At 44.1% G+C, this 19,487-nt stretch overlaps 1 protein-coding gene across 1 annotated transcript; it reads left to right on the top strand.

Moving 5' to 3' along the window:
• The first annotated feature begins 752 nt into the window (after positions 1–752).
• Positions 753–19,345, top strand: DDX6 (DEAD-box helicase 6). The gene is made up of 14 exons (XM_030022279.2): positions 753–890; positions 3,087–3,550; positions 5,038–5,101; positions 5,580–5,684; positions 6,934–7,063; positions 7,541–7,687; positions 7,929–8,023; positions 8,774–8,896; positions 9,320–9,448; positions 9,783–9,899; positions 11,506–11,569; positions 12,488–12,589; positions 13,409–13,588; positions 14,933–19,345. Exons 2-13 carry the CDS (start codon positions 3,351–3,353, stop codon positions 13,582–13,584), a joined length of 1,452 nt encoding a protein of 483 aa, XP_029878139.1. The 5' UTR covers positions 753–890; positions 3,087–3,350; the 3' UTR covers positions 13,585–13,588; positions 14,933–19,345.
• The last annotated feature ends 142 nt before the right edge of the window (positions 19,346–19,487 follow it).

Genomic DNA, 19,487 nt, shown 5'->3' with positions numbered 1-19,487 from the left:
GGCTTCCCTGTTTCATTGTGCCCATTTCGGAAAAAACATTTGGACAAAAATTTGTCTGCAAAGCAGTTTGGGAATTACCAGCATTTTTAGGCCGGTGTTGAAGATTACATCCCTGTTGTGCCTCAGTTCGGCAAGATCCTCGTCTACGCCACAGCTATCTGAAAAAGGAAACGGTGACTTGCACCCCGCCACCATCGGCGGTTACGGCTCCTGCAGGCCGCGGGTCAGTCTTTTATTCTTATGTTTGTGTCAGCTGTGTTTTAGTGACTACGCAACGACGTCGCGTTAGCTTTGCAGGCTTCTTCTCGGGAAACAGGAGTGTTCCCGGTATCTTTTGTGACGAGGTCCACGCCACGTGCTGCTTCCGAGCCAGTACCTTTGTCGCTACGCGTCCCCCTCTGTCTTCGGGAGACGTAAATGGCCAAAAACGCTTCCATAGCTGCGGGAGCGGTGCCCGCCCCACCGCCAACGGAGGACGGGGCTGCCCCCGCTCCGAAGCCTTTATTCCTTCTGCGGCCCTTCTGGGACCGCTTCCCCCGCCGCCGCCGCCCTCGGGCTTTTCGGCCCCGGTCGCCGCCGGAGGACCGGCCGCGGGCTCAACCGGGACCGCGCGCAGGGGCGGAAGAACGGCGCCGGCGCGCTCACGTGGCCGGCGGAGCGCGGGGCCGGGGATCCCACCCGGGGCCGGGCGTGGCGCGTGGCGCGCGCCGTGCGTGCGTGCGTGCGTGCGTGCGTGCGGGGCGGGGCCGGCCTGCCCTGCCGGGAGGGGGAGGGCGCACGGGAGGAAGGAGGAAGCCGCCATCTTGGAGCGTCGAGTCGCCATAACAAGGCACCAAGGGGGAGCGAGAGGATTTTATACCTGGGCGAGGGGGGGAGCGCGGCTGGTGGCGGTGAGGACGGGCCAGGGCGCCGGGGCGGGCGCGGGTCCGCGGGAGCGGGGCGGGGAGGGGGGGTCGCCGCCGCCGCCCGGCCGAGCCTCGCGGCCTGCGGCGGGCCGCGGGAGCGGCGGGGCCTGGCGGCGCCGAGGAGCCGCGAGCGGGGCGGGGGCGGCCGGGCCGGGCCGGGCCGCGGCGGTGAGCGGCTGGCCCGCGGGGCGGGGCCGCGGCGGCGCTCGCCGCCGGCCCGAGCGGCGGGGCGGCGGGCGGGGGCCGCTCCATTGTTCGCGGGCGGGAGGTGCCGGTGTGGCGCAGCTGCGTTTCGCGGGCGGCGGCGGCCCCGCCGCAGGGCCCCGGCGGCCGCGCCGCCCTCTGCCGCGGCGGGGGCGACGCCGCAGTGCGGCCCGGGCTCGGCGGAAACAATGGGCACCGCGGGGGCTCCGGCGGCCGGGCGAGCTGCGCGGCCGCTTTGTGCAGGGGCCGGCTCGGCTCGGCCCGGCCCGGCCCTGCTGAGGCGCGGCGGGGCCGGCTGCCGGCAGAAGAGGGGAAGGGTCTAGCGGCGGCTGCCCTGACCGCCAGCCCGGCCGCCCGCCGACCTGGTCTGCGCCTGGAGAGGAGAGTCGTGGTGCGGGGCGGAGGGGGGGGGGGGGCTTTCTTCCGTTGGACCGCCGGTTTGCGAAATGGTGGCGCTTCTCGTCTCGGAACGGGGAGGTTTGTCGGGTTCGGCGAGGCTGTGCGTGTTCTCCTTTAATCTCTCTCCTCGTAAGGGGTAGTTAGGAGCGAGGGACTGAGAGGATCCATCTCCTACAATATCGGGGAGCTCCTCGCCGTTGGTGTCCAGGCCTTTTAGGCGGCCCTGGTTACTTGTGTGACTCGTCCGGTTTTCAGAAAGTCAGTGGGCAGGAGCAGTCTCCTTTCAAAAATGCCTTGAAAGAGTGTTTCCAGTCAGGAGGATAACTAGCAGGAAAATCCTAGTTCCGCAAACTTTGAAGTTCTGCTGTGAAGCTAGGATTGCCACCCGTGGAAACAGCTGGGAGGTCTGGAAAGAGTCTGAATTCCTTTTCCCCGTCCTCTTGAAATGCTCTTGAATGTGCCTTTTATTCACTGGGGAAGCGCACGTTTTTTGTGGATGCTGAAGTTAGGAAGCAGTAGTCTGCTAGTTTTTCCTTTGCATTTTCCCAAGATATGGACACATCGTGATGAGAAATTGTACAGGCAAGCCTATTTTCTGCTGCTTCTGAAAGGTTTCAGACTAGGAGTGTCTTGGCTCCCTAATATTGAGTTCTTCGGCTATGGTCCGTGCTTGCTTTATGTAAGGTGCATCTTTGTGTTAAATACGGTGTCAGCATTAGGTCATGTGTACCAAATGTTATCCTTTGAGTGAGCGCAATAGGGGTTGTTACTGACAGCTGGAAGGTAACGTCATGTGGAAGACCTAAGCAGGAAGCTAGATATCTAGTGTAAATGTATATTACTCACTGCTTCAGTTTAGGCTCCGTCACTTAGACTTAACAAAACAGGAAGCTACTGTCAGTTCAGCTTGATGATATCATTAGTTTCGCTATTCTGAATGGTGTTAAATCAATACCCAATTTAAAAGTTTGAGTAAGCTGGTTGAACTAATTTTTGGGTTGGAGGAGGGTAAGCTGGTTTTTGGGGGCTTTTTTTGTTTGTTTATTTCCATAAAAAAAAGATTGTTTCTATTTCCCTTTCAAAGTGCAAAGGGCGATCAGCGTAATTTAAGGGTTTTGTCAGTTCTAACAGGAATGACCACTTGATATTGTGGTCTTGCTTCCTGTCACAAACTTGTGCATAACGTTGTTGCTTAGCATTTTAGGGCTGTTTTGCTGTGTCCCAGAAGTGAGGGAACCTCAAGAACTGGCAAAGCAATTGATATAATTCATGCTTACTTTACAGGGTGGGGGGAAGAACAGGTAGTGTATTTCAAGTGGTTACTCACTAGAAGGCTGCTGAAAATACAGCTGTTCAGAAAATTATCTTTGGTGACTGAAGGTGGTGGGCACAGCTTTATAGAAAGGGGAAAAAAATTTGACACGTGTCTTGGTAATAATCACCGAGAAAACAGAAAAGCAAGTACTGTTGTTGCACAGTGCCTGTGAAGAAGTGGTTCTTAAAATGCAGAGGTAAACTGATGTGACTTATGTAGATAAAAATCCACATACTAATTGTTATCGTCTGCTTCTCTTTCAGATTGAAGCAAGTGAATTCTGATATAACTCAACTTTGTTAGAGGGCTTTTTTTAAAAAAAAGTTGATCCACAGTGCATCAGAGCAAGTTACTACTTTACTTTTGAGTGACTTACAGGTGCTTGCCTGCATTGCAATAAAGGACTCATATATTGAGCAAGACTTATTTATCTCTTCGTTTTGGAGAGTCTAATAAACTGTTATTACAGTTTCTGTACTGACTTTCAAAGTTTTGAAGTCTAAAAAGACATCTTTAAAAATAAAAACATGAGCACGGCCAGAACAGAGAACCCTGTTATAATGGGTCTATCCAGTCAGAATGGGCAGTTGAGAGGCCCTGTAAAACCCAGCGGGGGCCCAGGAGGTGGAGGCACACAAACTCAGCAACAGATGAACCAGCTGAAAAATGCCAACACAATCAATAACGGCACTCAACAGCAAGCACAGACTATGACCACCGCTATTAAGTAAGTGTTTGTATCGGCTGCCACAAACGTAATGTTTAAAAGTCACGTATGGAAAGCGTTCTTGGGTTCCCATTTTAAAAAGTTTTCTTCTGTTGTTTGATGACACTGGCAGTTAGAAGTGTCCTGTGACGTGCATTATGAAAAGAAAGCTGTATTTCCCTGTGCGAGTTTCTCTCTGAGAGTGTTTGTTGTGAAAATTGAATGTGGTGCTTTGCTTTTCAGAATGTGTAGCTGCTTGTCAGAGGTAGCGCACTGAGCAGCAGCAGCATCCTGTTTTCTTTGCTCATTGCAAGTAGTATGAGAGGGAAGTTGGGGAGTGGGAAGGATCTGAACTGAAATTTAAGACAGAGGAGGAAACACCACCTAGTCTCAGTCCAGTTGTGTATGCTTTTCAGTTGTTTGTTGCAGTTCTTTCTTATGGTGGAAAATTCTTTGAAGTCGGTTATCTTCTGTCATCGATCTTAAACAGTAGCCCTTGCTCTCCTCGGTGTGATACTCTGGCTTTAATTCATGAAAGCCTGAGCTGAGATAACGTGGTACCACTGTGATACTCTACTACCATCAAACTGGTTTTGGAAGTGTGCTAATAAAACATGAGTGGGCTGGTTGGAAATTCTGAAAGATGTAAAAGACTTGGATGGTATGGTAACGTGTTCCTTTTCTTTTTTTCCCTGTGGTTCCTCCTCCCCCTGAACAACATTCGCTTTTATTTTGTTACTTGATTATTTGCAAAGGAGATGCCAGCTGTCGTCAGAGAGTGCGTAATGGAGTACTCAGGTTCTTAAAGTTTGCCTAACTTGTTCCCCCCTCCCTTTTTTTTTTAATGAGTTACTCTAATGAAACTGATGAGTTAAACTCATCAAAATTCACTTGTGACTTCCTGGGACTGGGGGAGAGAAGGCCTTACTCTCCTCTGTACAGTGGCTTTCAAGAGAGGATGGGTGTCTAAATCTCGTTGAGAGCAAAAGACAACATTTGATCAACAAGCGGAGTGTGTGCTTGCTTAATTTTCTCCCCAAAAGTGTTTTTTATCTTATATTACTCACGGATTAAGAATGGATGTTCCCTGGACAAGAGATTTTTTTTGGTGTTTTTTTGTTTTTGTTTTTTTTTAAAGTGATGAAATATTCTCATGTGGATTTATTATAGCCAGTTTCTGTCATATGACTAAGTCAGTGCTCAGTTTTAAATCTGTGTTCTACTGGATTGATTCAGTGCCCTAAAAATGGGACTTGAATTATGACTGGATAAAGATTTCACAAATTTTCTGTGCGCTTGGCAGATTGCTGGTTTTCTGTGTTTACAGTTTCCTGCCTGTTGCATCCTGCTTAGCTCAGAGAAGACTTGAGCTCGTATGCGTAGGCGCTTTTAGCTTTCAGGAGGTGAAAATATTACATGTTCTGAGAGACGTGTAATCTGTATCTAAGAGGCTAAAAATGCAAAATAAAATTATTAAACTTTTTAAATTTATTTTATTTTTGCTATAGACCTGGTGATGACTGGAAGAAGACTTTAAAACTCCCTCCAAAGGATTTGAGAATCAAAACTTCGGTAAGGATGGTTGAATTGTAGGAATAAATATTAAATAAAAGAGGGAGGAGAAGCTGCAGTGGCAAAATATTTGTCCTAAACAACAATTCAAAAGCAGTTCAGCTCCTGCTGTTTTAAATGAAGAATTAATTTGTTCTACAAATGCTTGGCGGAGATGCTTCTCTTGGAAAGCTCAAAAACAGTGTTTGCTGTGAATTTCTTACTTTATTCGTGTTATGGCATGGGACTGATTGTCAGTGTCTCTTGCAAGGCAGATTGAAAGATGTCAGTGTATGTTTACAGTACTGTATTTGGTTATGCGAAAGCAAATGCTTCCTTCTCCACTGAATGGTATTGCACAGATTAGTGGGAACTCCTGTATAGTAATGGAATGCACTTTGTGGTCTTCCTGCATAGGCAGTCTCTCATGGAGTGAGACCAATCTACAGCTGCGGGTTGTATGACCTAATCTTATGGATGTGCTTTTTTGATTATTCAGGACGTGACCTCCACAAAAGGAAACGAGTTTGAAGATTACTGTTTGAAACGGGAGTTGCTGATGGGAATTTTTGAAATGGGCTGGGAAAAACCATCTCCTATTCAGGTTGTTTACAAACAGACTACTTACAAGCAGTATTTAATTTTTACAAATTTATTGTAATTCTTATTCATGCTTAAATGTCGGATACTTATGTCAGGATTTCGGAAAACTGGGGTTGAGAATTTCTATTACCTGAATAAATCACAAAGCCATGCAGTGGGTGACTTAGAGATGGGACTGACTTACGCTTTAGAGAAGTTAACTTGGATTTTCCTTTTCATTCTGGAGGCATTAGTGTGTTAATCCTTTGTTCAGTAACACCCTTCACATAAGTAGTCCTAGTGAGAACAGGGCTGTTCTGTAAATTTTCCCAAAAACTGAGTTACCATAGGCTGCATGCCTTTAGTTGTTACAAAGATAACTATGGCTTTATTATGCAGTCTTGTTTTTTTTATCATAAGCATCTGGAAGGAGTGTAATGGAGATTATGGGAGAGAGATTAATATGTTAGCAAGTTTACTTTTTTGTCCCTCCATCTTGCTTTAGCTTTTAAGGCTTGTTCTGTTAAGAACTGTTGATGTGTAAACTTCAGGGGGGTGGGGAGGTTGAACCCTCATTTAATTGCTCTTTGGAGGATTATCGTTGACATAGCTCTGCCACTGTATCTCCTTTCTGCATGAGAAAACTGTGGCTTTTAGGTAATTTTTCTGCTTTAAAACAGATTCTAACTGTGCTGCCTTTCCAAAAGGCTGAGGGTTCTTTAGCTGTTGCTGTAAAAGACAGCGAAACAAAAAATACTTGGGGCCTGTGTTTGAATGGCTGAAGTTTCAAAAGGAAAGCCTGCTGGTTTTATGCAAAGTATATCACAAGAGCGTGCAGGTTTGAATTACACGGCCTGACGTGGTTCTGATGTTAAAGATATACGTGGGTATCTTTTTCTGTAGCAGGAGTTTGCTAGTAACTGTCATTGTCTCTTCACTTTTTTTCCCTAATTTTTCACTTTTTTTCCTAATGTGTCAGTACGGATTTACCGTTCTGTGGTGCCTGAGCCCTGGTTCTCTTATGACCCGGCAAATTAAGGACTTTTAAGTGGGATATGAGGAGCAGAGCTATTGCTTTGTTGGGGAACTCTTTAATGATAGGTTTAACTCCTTCCTGCTGCGCGTCTGTGCTGCTTGCAGTTGCAGGATATTCTGCTCATGAAACAATCGGATTTCCCGTGGTACTGTTAGTGAGGAGAGTTAAATTTGGCCAGCCTCTTGAGCGAGCATGGCTTATGATTGCTCATGTACTGTTTGTCATTGCGTTTCAGGAGGAGAGCATCCCCATTGCTTTATCTGGTAGGGATATCTTGGCTAGAGCGAAAAATGGAACAGGCAAGAGCGGAGCCTACCTCATTCCTTTACTTGAACGGCTAGACTTAAAGAAGGACAATATACAAGGTTAGTTGAAAGAGATCTCAGTTGCATACCGGGTAATGGTATCAGTCACTACGTTGCAGACTTGAATCTAAAACTGGTCAAGGAACTTGAGCAGCGTAGGTTATCTGCTTTTACTTTCAAAGAAAGTTAATGGGGAGTGATGGAGGGGAGGTGGAATTTTAAAAGTCCCAGAGTTACTTTTGAAAGCCTGAAATGGACGACATCTTCTGGACTTTACCGTCTTGCCCTGGAAAGTGGATTTGGAGTAATAAGGAAGCATGCTGGCTGGGGGACTTGCACAGAGGGAGTATCAAGGGACGGAGAACCCTTTCACAGAATTTGCCTTGTAAGCAGTTTCTAGGTCTCGTTCAGGATATCCAGAGTGGAACTCCAACCCCATAGAAGTACAGCTTTCGTAAAGTCTCTGTCTCCTCTAAGGATTACTATTTACGATACAGTGTGTTACTAGTAACTCATGCTGACACTTTTAACTTTCAGCAATGGTGATCGTTCCCACCCGTGAACTAGCCCTGCAGGTCAGTCAAATCTGTATCCAAGTCAGCAAACACATGGGAGGTGCCAAAGTGATGGCAACAACGGGAGGAACCAATTTGCGAGATGACATAATGAGGCTTGATGATACAGGTTGGAGCACTTCTGCTACACTACAGTTGTTGTTTGTTCGTGGCTTTTACAGTGTGGCAGTAGAACTTCTGCTTGTTGTTACTGTTTGCCTGTTACAGGACAGGCTGTGGTATGTCTTGTTTGCTGTTTGTATGCTGTTGTTGTTCTCTAAAACTGTTCGTATGAAATGTGGCCGTGAATGCCAGAAACATTGGTTTAGTCGCCTTAACCATTTTTTTTTTTTGCTCTTCTAACCTTACAGTGCATGTGGTGATAGCTACCCCTGGGAGAATTCTCGATCTCATCAAGAAAGGAGTAGCAAAAGTTGAGCATGTCCAGATGATAGTATTGGATGAGGCAAGTTGCTCCTGTTAAATGTCTTGGGATTTTAACACTAGGTTAAAGCAGTGATGTGTTTTGGCGAGTCTCCTCATTATGCACAGCAACAAATCAAACTTTGCTTAGAGACACTATAAGGTTATAGCTCATCCATTTCTCAGTATTTTTGAGAAGGTACTTTGGCAGAAGAATTGTTCTGCACGTGAATCTCTTAAGAAAACAGCCTAGGAAGATTTGCCTTTCCTGTTGTCTTTGCAATTCCTGGAGAATAGATTAACAGTCTATTCTGAAATGAAGCAATGCATTTCATTTGGTTTCAGTTTATAATGAGTGAGCTGTGCTTACCACATAATTGTCTATAAAACTGGTTTATGAACATCCCAATAGCATACAGGCTTCTGAGTGAGAGGTTGAGAAAAATTGTTGTGTGAAAGCTCTTGGGTGACTCTGATAGGAACCCTGATAACTTTTCAATTTGGATTCCATTTATTTTTCCTGAATTTGATTCTGTTTAAATCAAAGTCTTGAAAACCAGGAGACAGTAAACTTCCTTTTACTGACCAATCCTGTCTCCAGCAGCTAAATCGCATATCTTTTGGAGCGTGGTGTGTGCTCCAAAGGGGACGGTCCCATCATAAGGGCAGGGAGAATGCTCCTGGTGTTTTGTTTGTTGTTCGCCAACCCTGCCCCCTGCCATGTGGTACTACCAGAAGACTGATATCTTGCCCCATTAATTTAACTTACTCTTTATTACTTCTGTTGTTACAGGCAGATAAGTTGCTGTCTCAAGATTTTGTTCAAATAATGGAAGACATTATTCTCACGCTACCTAAAAACAGACAGATTTTGCTCTACTCAGCCACTTTCCCTTTGAGTGTACAGAAGTTCATGGTGAGTGCAGATGTAATCATATACATATGATGGTGGTGACATTGCATGTGAAGTAAATCAGCCTAAATCTAGGGCAGAAGTTTGAAAATAATTTTTGACCCACAGTAGCATTCATAGGAAAGCTAGGTATGCACAGTTCTTGCCTATAAGGTACTGTTTTCCACTTTGTACATCAGCTATATGCCATCTGCACTGATTTGCTTCCAGAAGGTGCTCCTGTTTGGCCTGCTTGGTCACCTTGGATTTATAAGTAATCCTTTGTGAAATTTTACTCACTCTGTCTGTTCTGTGTATAGCATGAAGAGCCAGTGGCTAGGTAGTGCATCCTTGCAGTGGAGGAAGTTAAATGTGCTGGAGGGTGGGAAGTACTTATGTTGTTCTGCATGTAGATATGCCTGCTTTATCCTTATCTTTATTTTTCAGAATTCCCATTTGCAGAAACCCTACGAGATTAATCTGATGGAGGAGCTGACCTTGAAGGGAGTTACCCAGTACTATGCCTATGTAACTGAGCGTCAGAAAGTACACTGCCTCAATACGCTGTTTTCCAGGGTAAGCAGTAGGGCTGGGTCAAGAACATGCAGAAGCTTTTTTGCTTTCGGAACCAAGAATAGGACTGAGGGTGGCAAAGATGGCGTAACAACACTTTTTGCTTGTCAAAAAGTGCTCTTTAGCTGAAGCTAAAAAAGCGTGCTTCTTGTCCTGCACACCTTTGTGGTACAGACCTTTGTTAATTTTTTTCCCCTCTTGTACAAAAATATGTACTGTGTAACTTACCAGCAGCATACCTGCTTTGCTTTCTTTCTGGAAGGGATTTAGACTTAATGTCTTGGATCATTTGTTAGTAAAATTCTGCATTTACTGAGCATGCTACTTATATGTTCAGCTCCAGATTAACCAGTCGATCATTTTCTGCAACTCCTCTCAACGGGTTGAATTGCTAGCCAAAAAGATCTCCCAGCTGGGCTATTCCTGCTTCTATATCCATGCTAAAATGAGGCAGGTGAGTATGAAGTCTACAGCGGTTTATTCCACACCACCCCAAGCTTTACTGCATAGCTGAATTAAGTCTTGTGCTTGCTTTAAAGTTGCATATTCTTTGAAAACTGAAACATGTCTTGCTTTGCTGTGGATTTGGTTTTAGACTGCCCCCCCCCCCCCCCCCCCCCCCCTTTCCAGACTGTTCAGTGTTAGCTGGTCAGTTGATACTTAAGAGTACTTCAGGTCAGGTTAATTAGTCCAGTGTAAGCACAGACTGCAGCCAGAAGGCACAGTTCTTAGTGCTTGCTGCCTCGCTTTTGCCAGCATGGGGAGCCATGGTAGACCACACAGTGTAACTGACAGAGATGAAAACAAGCCTGATTTAAAACAAACAACAAAACCCCCACTACTCAGCCGATTGAGCGCTCTGCGTGGCTTTGCAAACAGTAAATCTTGCACTGTGACTGCAGGGGAATCTGAGAAGTTGGGGAGGTGGCTTTGATCAAACGTCTTGGTGAAAGCCGCGACTGGTGTACGGCGACTGAGCACCTGTGGTCTTGGTGTAGATGGTAAAAAAATGCCAGTGCAGCTTTGCTGGTGCAGAGGTTTCTGTTAATTGTATGTTAGCTCACATGTCCTCGAGCTTCATGCTTGTAATATCCTTGTTTTCAGTAAGTGTACTAAAAGATATCAGAAGGTTGAAGTGACGCATGTAAAACAGCAGTACTGTGAAATTTTTTTTTTAAATTTTATAAGCAAGCTAGAATAAATTCAAATGACAGCTTTAGAGGAAACCTAGCTTGCTGTTCATCGAACTGACAGGTAATGGTAATGTTTGCTGGGCCATATGCAGACCGGTAATTAATTAAGCAGAAATAGAAGTGGTGTCAGTATTGAGAACAGAGATATGCAAATGGGTTCCTTGAAGTCTGAATTTTATATGCTTTTGACCAGTCCATAGACGATCTTTGTGGTGAGATGCAGGTATGTTTGTGTGGAAACCTTCAACTTGTTCATTCCTGCTGTTAATTTCGCTCCTTAACAGTGATATTCCTTGATCTTTGTGTGGCCCAAAGCGAATTGTTTGAGAGGAGAGTCTTCACAGAGAATTGTCTCATCCCACCTCTAATTCTGAATTGGTAGCGAAAAATACTCTATACTGGAGAATGAAGTTACTGCCGATGTCAGTTTTTAAGGGAATGAATAAAACATGCATTGCATGTGGCAGGGGGCTGGGGGAAGACGATGGTCAAGCTACCAGTTTAACTTCCTTGATGTGTGTTTCACATAATTATAACAAGATACTCCTATTCTGAGGTGGCTTTGATGCAACTGTAGGAGGCTTTAAAACACAGTCAGTTAAGTATCTAAAAGTGGCACCAAGGGCCCCTCTGGTAAGTTCTTTAGAATATGTGGGTAAGAAGTGCTAAAAAATATGTACTAGCAGTTTTGTTTGACTCAGCTGTTCTCTAATGACGAGGAGGAATTCATATGATTGAAGTTCAGTGTTTGTAACTTGAATATACCTCAAAGTCACAGCCAGTTGTTTGGTTTTGGTGGGGTTTGGGTGTTGTTGTTTGGTTCCCCCCTTTGTTTGTTTGTTTGTTTATTTATTTATTTATTTCCAGGAGCACCGCAATCGTGTGTTCCACGATTTCCGAAATGGCTTATGCCGCAATCTTGTTTGCACTGGTAAGAGTTCCTAAACATCTTCCTGTTTCTAAAGGTTGTGATAGAAAGCGGATTAGCTGTTAGCCCCGGTATAATAGATCGCGTGATTTGTAATAAAATCATATGTTTTGATAAGATGTCTTTGTCAAGCCTGCATGTAGCAGGGTGCGGCACTGCTTTAGGCATGTAGATTTTTGTCTTTTGTGACAAACTGAAGGTGCAGCTTGCTGACAAATAGTTTTACCGTGATAGTATTTTCTGCACTAGTTCTGTTTTCTGCATATTTTCATGTGAGTGCTCTCTGAGTTGTTGGGCTGTAAGCTTTACAAAATATCAGTAGAACTGTGGCTAGGATCACCCAAGTGAGTTTTGGCGATTCTTTAAATGTTTACAGCTTGCCTTTTCTAAATATTTTTACAGTTTCGATTGGCCTGTGTATGATCCGAGTTCTCCATTGTATGGCCTGTTTGGGCAGTATTGTGGCAGTGTCTGCTGATCACTACATGTGTCTGGGTCCTCTTAACAAAAATCACTAGAAGCGGAATAAAAATAGTTGAGCTAGTGGGATGTAGTTCAGCTCTCAAGTCTGTTGCGACATTGGCAATGCACAGTCATGTGTGAGGAGACGCTTGTGTGAGACGACCTGCTCAGAAGTAGTCTAACGTGGAAAAAACTAGCTCGTTCTAATTACTTTTTCGGCATAGATGTGCAGATCTGGTGTTTTGGTCATTCTTCTTGTATTAATCGTGGTTATAATGGATAAAGAGCAAGAAGCAGCCATAACAGAATTGTATGTAAACTGTCCTTGATACAAGGGGAGCTTATATGTGGAACCTAGTGCAAGCCAATGTTAATCATTGTTAATCTTTTCACCCTAAATACTGTCAGCAATTGATCTCATTGAAATTAACTTTCTTCATGACCTGGATTGTCTTTCAGATCTGTTTACCCGAGGTATTGATATCCAAGCTGTGAATGTGGTGATAAACTTTGATTTTCCAAAGCTGGCAGAGACTTATCTCCATCGTATTGGCAGATCAGGTGAGAGGAAAAACATCTTTTAGGTACAACGTTGCTGATGACTGTGATGTTTCTTAGGCTTCAGTTGGCTTCTGGTTTTTATTAGTGTATCTGAGAACTACTTTAGGTAGCTTTGATTTTTCTAAGAAATTTATTTTTGGGTATCATCTCAGATGGTTATCCTCACAAATATCTGAATAAAGGGCTGTTCTCTTGAAACTGGCCTGAACAGCCTAATGGGGGGGGGTGGGGGGGTGGGGAAGCATATTTTGCTTTAATCTCAGGAGACTTACAGATGCTCCTGTTTGCAGTTTGGGAAAATTATTTACTGAAAACTTGGCTTCCGTGGTGTCTTAAGCGTGGTTTTCTTCTGTGTGTGTTCCAAGGTATGTTTCTAATGTCTGGACATCAGCAAAATACACCCTTAAGGAAGGCAGTAAACAAAGGAACTCACTGTACTTGAACTTTGTAGTTTAGACTTGTTCAAGAACTCTGTTATTGAAGAAAGGCTGGATGTGCATAATGCAGTACTGGAAGACTTTTCATGGGTAATTAATGAGGAGGTTTGGTCAGAGCATTTTGAACCTCCTGGGTTTTCTTGTTCCTATAGCAGTATGAAACTCCTTACCAAAAAGTGATGTGAAAGTTGTAGAGACCTGTGGCGGGTTCTGGATTTGCTTTTATCATCAGAGACTGATGTTAATAACTCCACAGTCTGCAGACTTTTTCAATCAGCCTTCTATTACTCAGTTCGGTTGTTTTTTTTTTTTTTTTTGGGTTTTTTTTTTTTTTTTTTTTTTTTTTTTTTTTGTTTGGTTTGGTTTTTTTTTCATCATCAAGGTCGCTTTGGTCATCTTGGCCTGGCCATCAACTTGATCACCTATGATGATCGATTCAACCTGAAAAGTATTGAGGAGCAGTTGGGAACTGAAATTAAACCCATACCAAGCAACATTGACAAGAGCCTGTATGTGGCAGAATACCACAGTGAACCTGTAGAAGATGAGAAACAATAAACATGTGCGTATGTAAATGCCTTTCCAAATAGAGGAGTTGTGTTGGATGAAAGAAGAGCTGATGTGTGAATGTTATCCCAGGGGAAGAGGGAAACTGATGTGCTGAAGAGGCTCTGAATGTGGGAACAAGGGTTTGAAATAGATAGTGCAAGGAATTTTGTGGATGTGCTGAAGCTGGGAGTGGAGGATGAGTAATATTTAGTTGTTTTAATTGAAATGCTGACCATGTTAAGGAGACCAAAAACGGGGTAAAAGAGGAAGCAGGGAAGGGTGTATGGAGAGGCCAGGGTGGCTACTAGTAGCCTAAGGAATTCTTTCTGTATTGCTTAGCTAACATGAGAAATTTGTGAGGGGCAGAGAGGAAGGTGGCTCTCAAAAAGGTGAGGAGAGAAAACGGATAGCTTTGGGAACAGAGCACTAACAGAAGAGCCAAAGCACCTCACCAGTTAAGAAGGAACAGGTTCAAGCTAAAGGTGCATCCTTTGGTTCATAGAACTCTTGCGAGTAAACAAAGTTGGTAACAAAGCTGTAATTCATCTTTGCTGCCACTTGAGGTCGTCTGCATAGCTTTAAGAGAAGATGAGGTTTCACTGTCGGAGACTCCCAAGTGTGCTTTTTCTGATCGTTGTCTGAGGAAAAACTGCTAAGTCGAGTCCTTTTGTAAGAAGAAAACTGGCCCTGGATTGGAGTCAGGCAAGACAGCTACAGGATGATGTTTGATCTGGTTTTAGTTAAGGTGCTATATTGTGCAAGATGAGACACCGTACAGTTTGGGTTGGAAATGCATTCTTTTGTGTGCTCTTCTCAGAGATCATGAATTAGAAAGTGAATCCCAACAAAGCTGCTGAAATTATTCTTGGGTGACAAAAAAAAAAAAGAAAAGTGGCCATAGCAGCAGAGTGCTAGATAGCATTAAGATGAACCTATGTCCCTTTGAAATTATGCAAGGAGGGCCCTAGCCAGTCACACCAAGCTGACTTGCAGCCTCTGCTTTGCTGGCTGAGCTTTCTCCATGTTTTCTAAATAAATACCTCCCTGCCCTAGGTGATGAACTTGAAAAAGGCTCTAGGGTGGCTTCCTTAAGGGGAATGCTGTGACCTTGCCTGAGAACTGTTTGCCACTTCCTAAAGGATAAGAAACCAGTAGGTAGTCGTGCTCCATGGGTATAGTCAGGCGTTTGCAGCACCTCTTTCTGCGAAGCTGTGGTTGAGGTTGAGCTGTTCCAAATGCCCTTTGCTTTTCCAGAGCTGCTGCACAGTCAGTGTGATTCATTACTTACGTTCTGGTTTTGCATAGAATTGATTTAACTGTGGGTGTTGTGGTTGTTTTTTTGGTTTGTTTTTTTCAGGCTTTGATTACACATGCCAGAAGGTGAAGCCCTTTGATCCAGATCTGTGACACATCGTTTCTTTGGGGATACCCTTCTCTTTGTGGGTTTTTCTTCGTCTTTTCATTTCGGAACTATGAAGACTAAAGAGCTCGGCCTTTTTTTCTTTTTAAATTTGGCAGCAAGGAAGAAAGAAGATAAAAAGAGGAATGTCTTTTTGTTTTTCCACTTGTTTGCACTGTGTGCTGATTGAACATTAGTTGCACTAACTGCTGGTTTTAAATTTTTTTTTCTTTGGGTGGGAGGGGCAGCAAGGGAAGAAGAGAAACCCTGAAAAGAGAAGAATCTTGATGAACACGAGCTTGTCTGCTATTTCAAATTCTTCAACCATCGACTGAGTGCATTTCAACTTCTCCCTGGTTACTCATCTGTTTTTAAGCTAAAGAGCTTGTTACTTATTCGTGCAAAGTGCCTTATGCTATGAGACCATTCAGAATATCACCTTTCCGACACAGCCCAAGGAATCGACAGCCGTTTTTGGTTTCAGGTCAAAGTTCCCCTTTCTTCCCCCTCTCCTCCTCCCCAAGTACTCAAGCCCAGGGCTGGGAGGTGAAACGTATTGGTAATACTACTTTTTTCTTCAACTTTTTTTTTTTTTTTTTTTTTTAATTGGAGGAGTTGATATGCATCTGCAGTTCACCCACACTGTAAATACCTGTATTTAAAATGAAACCAACTTAAAGTCTGGGCTGATTAGGTGCAGCATCATAGCTCCAGAAGGAAAGAGTAGCCTGTCATCCTTTGCAGGAGCCATAAGAAAAGCCCTATGCTCTAGCAGAACACTAAAGACTGGTTTCCATAAGAGTCTCCATTAGTAGTTACAGCACTTGATATGTAGACTTGTTTCAGAGCCATGGCCCTCTTTCCTCTGGTGCAGTGTGTCCCATAGAAAATCAGATGTGTATATTGTACAAACTTTGTAAATATGATTTTTTTTTTTCTGTTTGGGTTCATATATAACTTTTTCTTTTGTGATGAAGGTTGCTGGGGTTAAAGGGATTAGACTGATTATGGGAGCAGCTAAAGATGAGAGGGGCTCAGTTTTCTGCAACACTAAACAATGAGAAGGGCTCTGACCTCTGTGAAGAGCAGGCCTCTACAAGTGTCCCTTGTCAGGGTGGGTTTGCCCTGGTGCTAGCAACACTGTCCTGTACCGCTTGTATAGAAGAGATCACTTTTGGGTCCGCAAGGCCTCAAAATCTGTAGCTCAACCTGTTTGGAGATGCTCTTCGATTTCCCCCCTAGAAACTTCAGGAACTTGACAAGCTCTGAAGGGGGCCATGACCTGTGTTCCACCATGGCATGAGGGAAATCCAGTGCGTGTCAGTGTTGCTGAGCAGTATATGCGTAAGGCGTGGATTTGGGTTTGAGAGACCATAGAAAACCAATTTACATGCATAAACTGACAGTTCTGGAGCTTTGTGGGATTGATTGACTTCCTGCAGCATTGTGCATTTTCTGCCCAGAGTGGCCTCTATACAGACTTGTGAGCAGGTAAGGGCAAACCCCTGTTAATGTCAGAAGCTGCAGAAAGCTGCTTGCCATCTCCTCTGTTTGGCATGAATTGCTGTCTGTCATTTTGCATTGTATATTGCTGAAAAGTGCTTTCTGGTCAAGTAGTGTTGCTTTAAATTGTGCCCCTCCCAACATGCTTGATGTTTGGCCTGATATACAGGCAAAAGGAGTGAGACAAATCAAAAACCGTACTCTTTTTAAATTCCCTTTTAGCCTGTTCACCAACACTGGCAGGAGGCACCTGGATGAATGCAGTCCCTTTTGCTCAGTTGTTTATTGCGTATACAGATGCTGCACTCACACCACGCTTGCTTACCTTTGAGGCAGAAATTAATTGTCTTAATTTCTCCCCATTTTGACCCTTTTTTTTAAATTTGAGTAAAATTGTTTGGAACTACAAGGCGGACTTACCCATCCGTTTCCTTGAGGATCATAAATAGAAGCCAGGTGCCTCCTGACAACAACTTTACAAGATGGAAAGGTTTTTGTGTTTGGGATTTTTTTTTTTTTTTTCCTTTTGTCAGCAGTGACTCCGTAATTGTAGCAAATGCTGCACTAGAGTACAAACTCAAGAGCTTGGTCACAGACACTCTGTGAGCCACACAGCTTACATCTGACTGGCAGGTACTAAATGTAAACAATTTTGGGGTGCTTTTTGGGGGTGGGGGGTGGGAGTTTGTGGGTGGTAACTTTGACCAAAAGTAAAATCTTGCTCTTGTACTGCAGCCAGCTTATGATTTTTCCAGAGAGACAGAAGAGGGATCATTTTAGTGCAACAAAGACATGAAAAATGTAAATAAAAGTTTTGTATCTTACCAGGGCATGCACATGTAACAAGAACAGGATAGCAATGTCGAGTCAGACGTGTGTGCTCTGCTTGGATTTGTGGTAGGTTAGCCTGGTGCCATGTGTTGATGGTCCCTCTTGAAGCACAGAATTTTTGAAAGTATTACTTTAAACTTGGCCTCTAATTGAGGATTGGCACTTACCTAAACTATCGGGGGCACCATTTTTAGGTGGCTTCTTGTCAAGAAGGAAGCAGCCTATTTTTGGTGCTAGTAGGCTATCTCTAACAGATGCAGTCTTGCAAATGGAAAGATGCTCCAAAGGACTAGGATAATCCTAGTTTTTTTGTTTTTTTGGGTTTGTTTTGTTTTTGTTTTTTATTATTGTTTTGTTTTCTGTTGTTTTTTTCCCTACCCAGGAGTAAGGAGTGTGTATAAATCTTGGTTTCCTGAGATTCCTTGTGAGCTCCTGTTTTTGCTGGTCACGTACCAGCCTGTGCATTTATGTGTTAGTTGGAGCCTTCAGTCATGAGCCCTAGGTCAAATACTTCCTCTGACAAAGGTGACGTGAATGAGAATCTGATGTATTCTGCACTTTTCCCCTCAGAAGTCTAGAAGCATCACTCCGTGAATCTGATGAAATGGAGCTTCACAGCTGGGTGAAGTGGCTGTGAAGAGGGTGATGCGCATCTTTGGCCAGCGTACTCGAGAGAAACTGTAGGCTGGTCTCTGGGTGTGCACTGTCAGGAGTGCACTACAGTTGCTGGAGGGCTTTTCCCCAAGGGAGGGGGGTGGGTTGGTTGCAAATACATGTTTCAATTTCCAGAATGAGATGGGAGCATCTTTCCTTTGCCCTCTGTGACTTTTTTTGTGGATAAGAACAGGGAAGCTCAACATGAATTCATGTTGTGTACATGTTGGTATCAAATCATCTCATTCTGATCTTTTGTTCTTTATTTTTACTTGGGATGGGGGAGGGTGTCTGCTCTCAGGATTTAAAAATGCTTCACACACTTTTTTGGGGGGGGTTTGTTTGTGGTTTGGCGGGGGTTGTGGGGGTTTTTTTGGTGCTTTTTGTTTTGGTTTTTTGGTGTTTTTTTTTTTTTTTGTTTTTTTTTTTTTTTTTTTTTTTTTCCCCAAATGACTGATAGGACACAAACCTGAGCAGACGGCTGTCCTGCCTCGGTTTCTGTTCTAGAGGTTACGGAGATGCCTTGCCATGTCTCCCGAGCTGCTGTTGCGGTGGTTCTTGTCCCAGTGCTGGACTTTGTAATGCCTCTGGGGCCGAGCAGCTGCTGCTTTCTGAGGACGAAGTGAATTTTGTTCCCAGGAACTCCAGTGGTATGGCTGCCATGGTAAAGGGTGGGCAACAGCAGTCCGCGCAGGGAGTTTTCCGATTGCTGTGAACTTCTGGTCCATCTTTTGTGAATCGCAGTTTATCTTCATAATAAACCAGGTCTCCGGACCAAAGAGCAGGCATCTGATCTTCAAAATGAGGCTTTGGCAGATTATCTTATAGGTTTTGCTCAGTTCACCGTTGTGTTGCTAAAATGTCCCTATGTGGAAGCATTGTTAAATTCTGCTGTAGACAAGTTAGGGAAGGGTAAGGAGGGGTGGGGGGAGGGATGGGTTTATTAAGATACAGCCTTTGCTGTATTTTAACCAATAATTACGGGGAAGGGGTGTCAGGAGAAGAAAATAGTCACTGTTCCCTTTATTGAAAGAAACTGGAACTTTTATTTCAAGAAAAAAAATTACTTGCAATTCAGGTGGAATATCGTAATCCACTGGTCCCTAGTCAAGAGGTTGGTATTCTTACTGTTAACCAGCAAAGAACATGGAGTAGTCCTTGAAAACATTCAGGGGAGGGAGGGGAAAATTGGCTTTCTGTTAAATCGGTAATTGGCAAACTCTCCAGTGGAGCTCAGATTTTGTTGAGAGTGTATTTTCTCTGGCTGTATGTGCGTTGCTGCACTAACTTGTGAAGAGTTTCATGAGTTCCGAGTGCAAAAAAGATGAATGGTAAAATCCTGATTTTGTTGATTAAACTCAATAAAAGCTCCCTGGACCTCCAGTTTGGTCTCGTCTTTTTTCTTTTAACTGCTGAGCAAAAAGTGTGCTGATCTAGAGAACCTTGGCATATGTTGGACGCTCGCAACGAGCTTTGGAGAGAAGCCAGTCTTGATAAATGGAAAGGCTGTCTGCCCTCCAGAGTG

This window comes from Aquila chrysaetos, chromosome 8 (genome assembly GCF_900496995.4).
Source record: "Aquila chrysaetos chrysaetos chromosome 8, bAquChr1.4, whole genome shotgun sequence".
Lineage (NCBI taxonomy): Eukaryota > Metazoa > Chordata > Aves > Accipitriformes > Accipitridae > Aquila > Aquila chrysaetos.
Note: the sequence above shows the minus strand (reverse complement) of the source record. Positions and strands in the feature narration are given on the sequence as shown.

What these genes read in the sequence shown, in the direction of transcription:
- DDX6 (XM_030022279.2), top strand. Translation starts at nt 3,351, where the DNA reads ATGAGCACGGCCAGAACAGAGAACCCTGTTATAATGGGTCTATCCAGT. An exon ending in ACTATGACCACCGCTATTAA is followed by an intron (nt 3,551 to 5,037) that starts GTAAGTGTTTGT and finishes TTTTTGCTATAG; the next exon opens with ACCTGGTGATGACTGGAAGA. An exon ending in AATGAGGCTTGATGATACAG is followed by an intron (nt 7,688 to 7,928) that starts GTTGGAGCACTT and finishes CTAACCTTACAG; the next exon opens with TGCATGTGGTGATAGCTACC.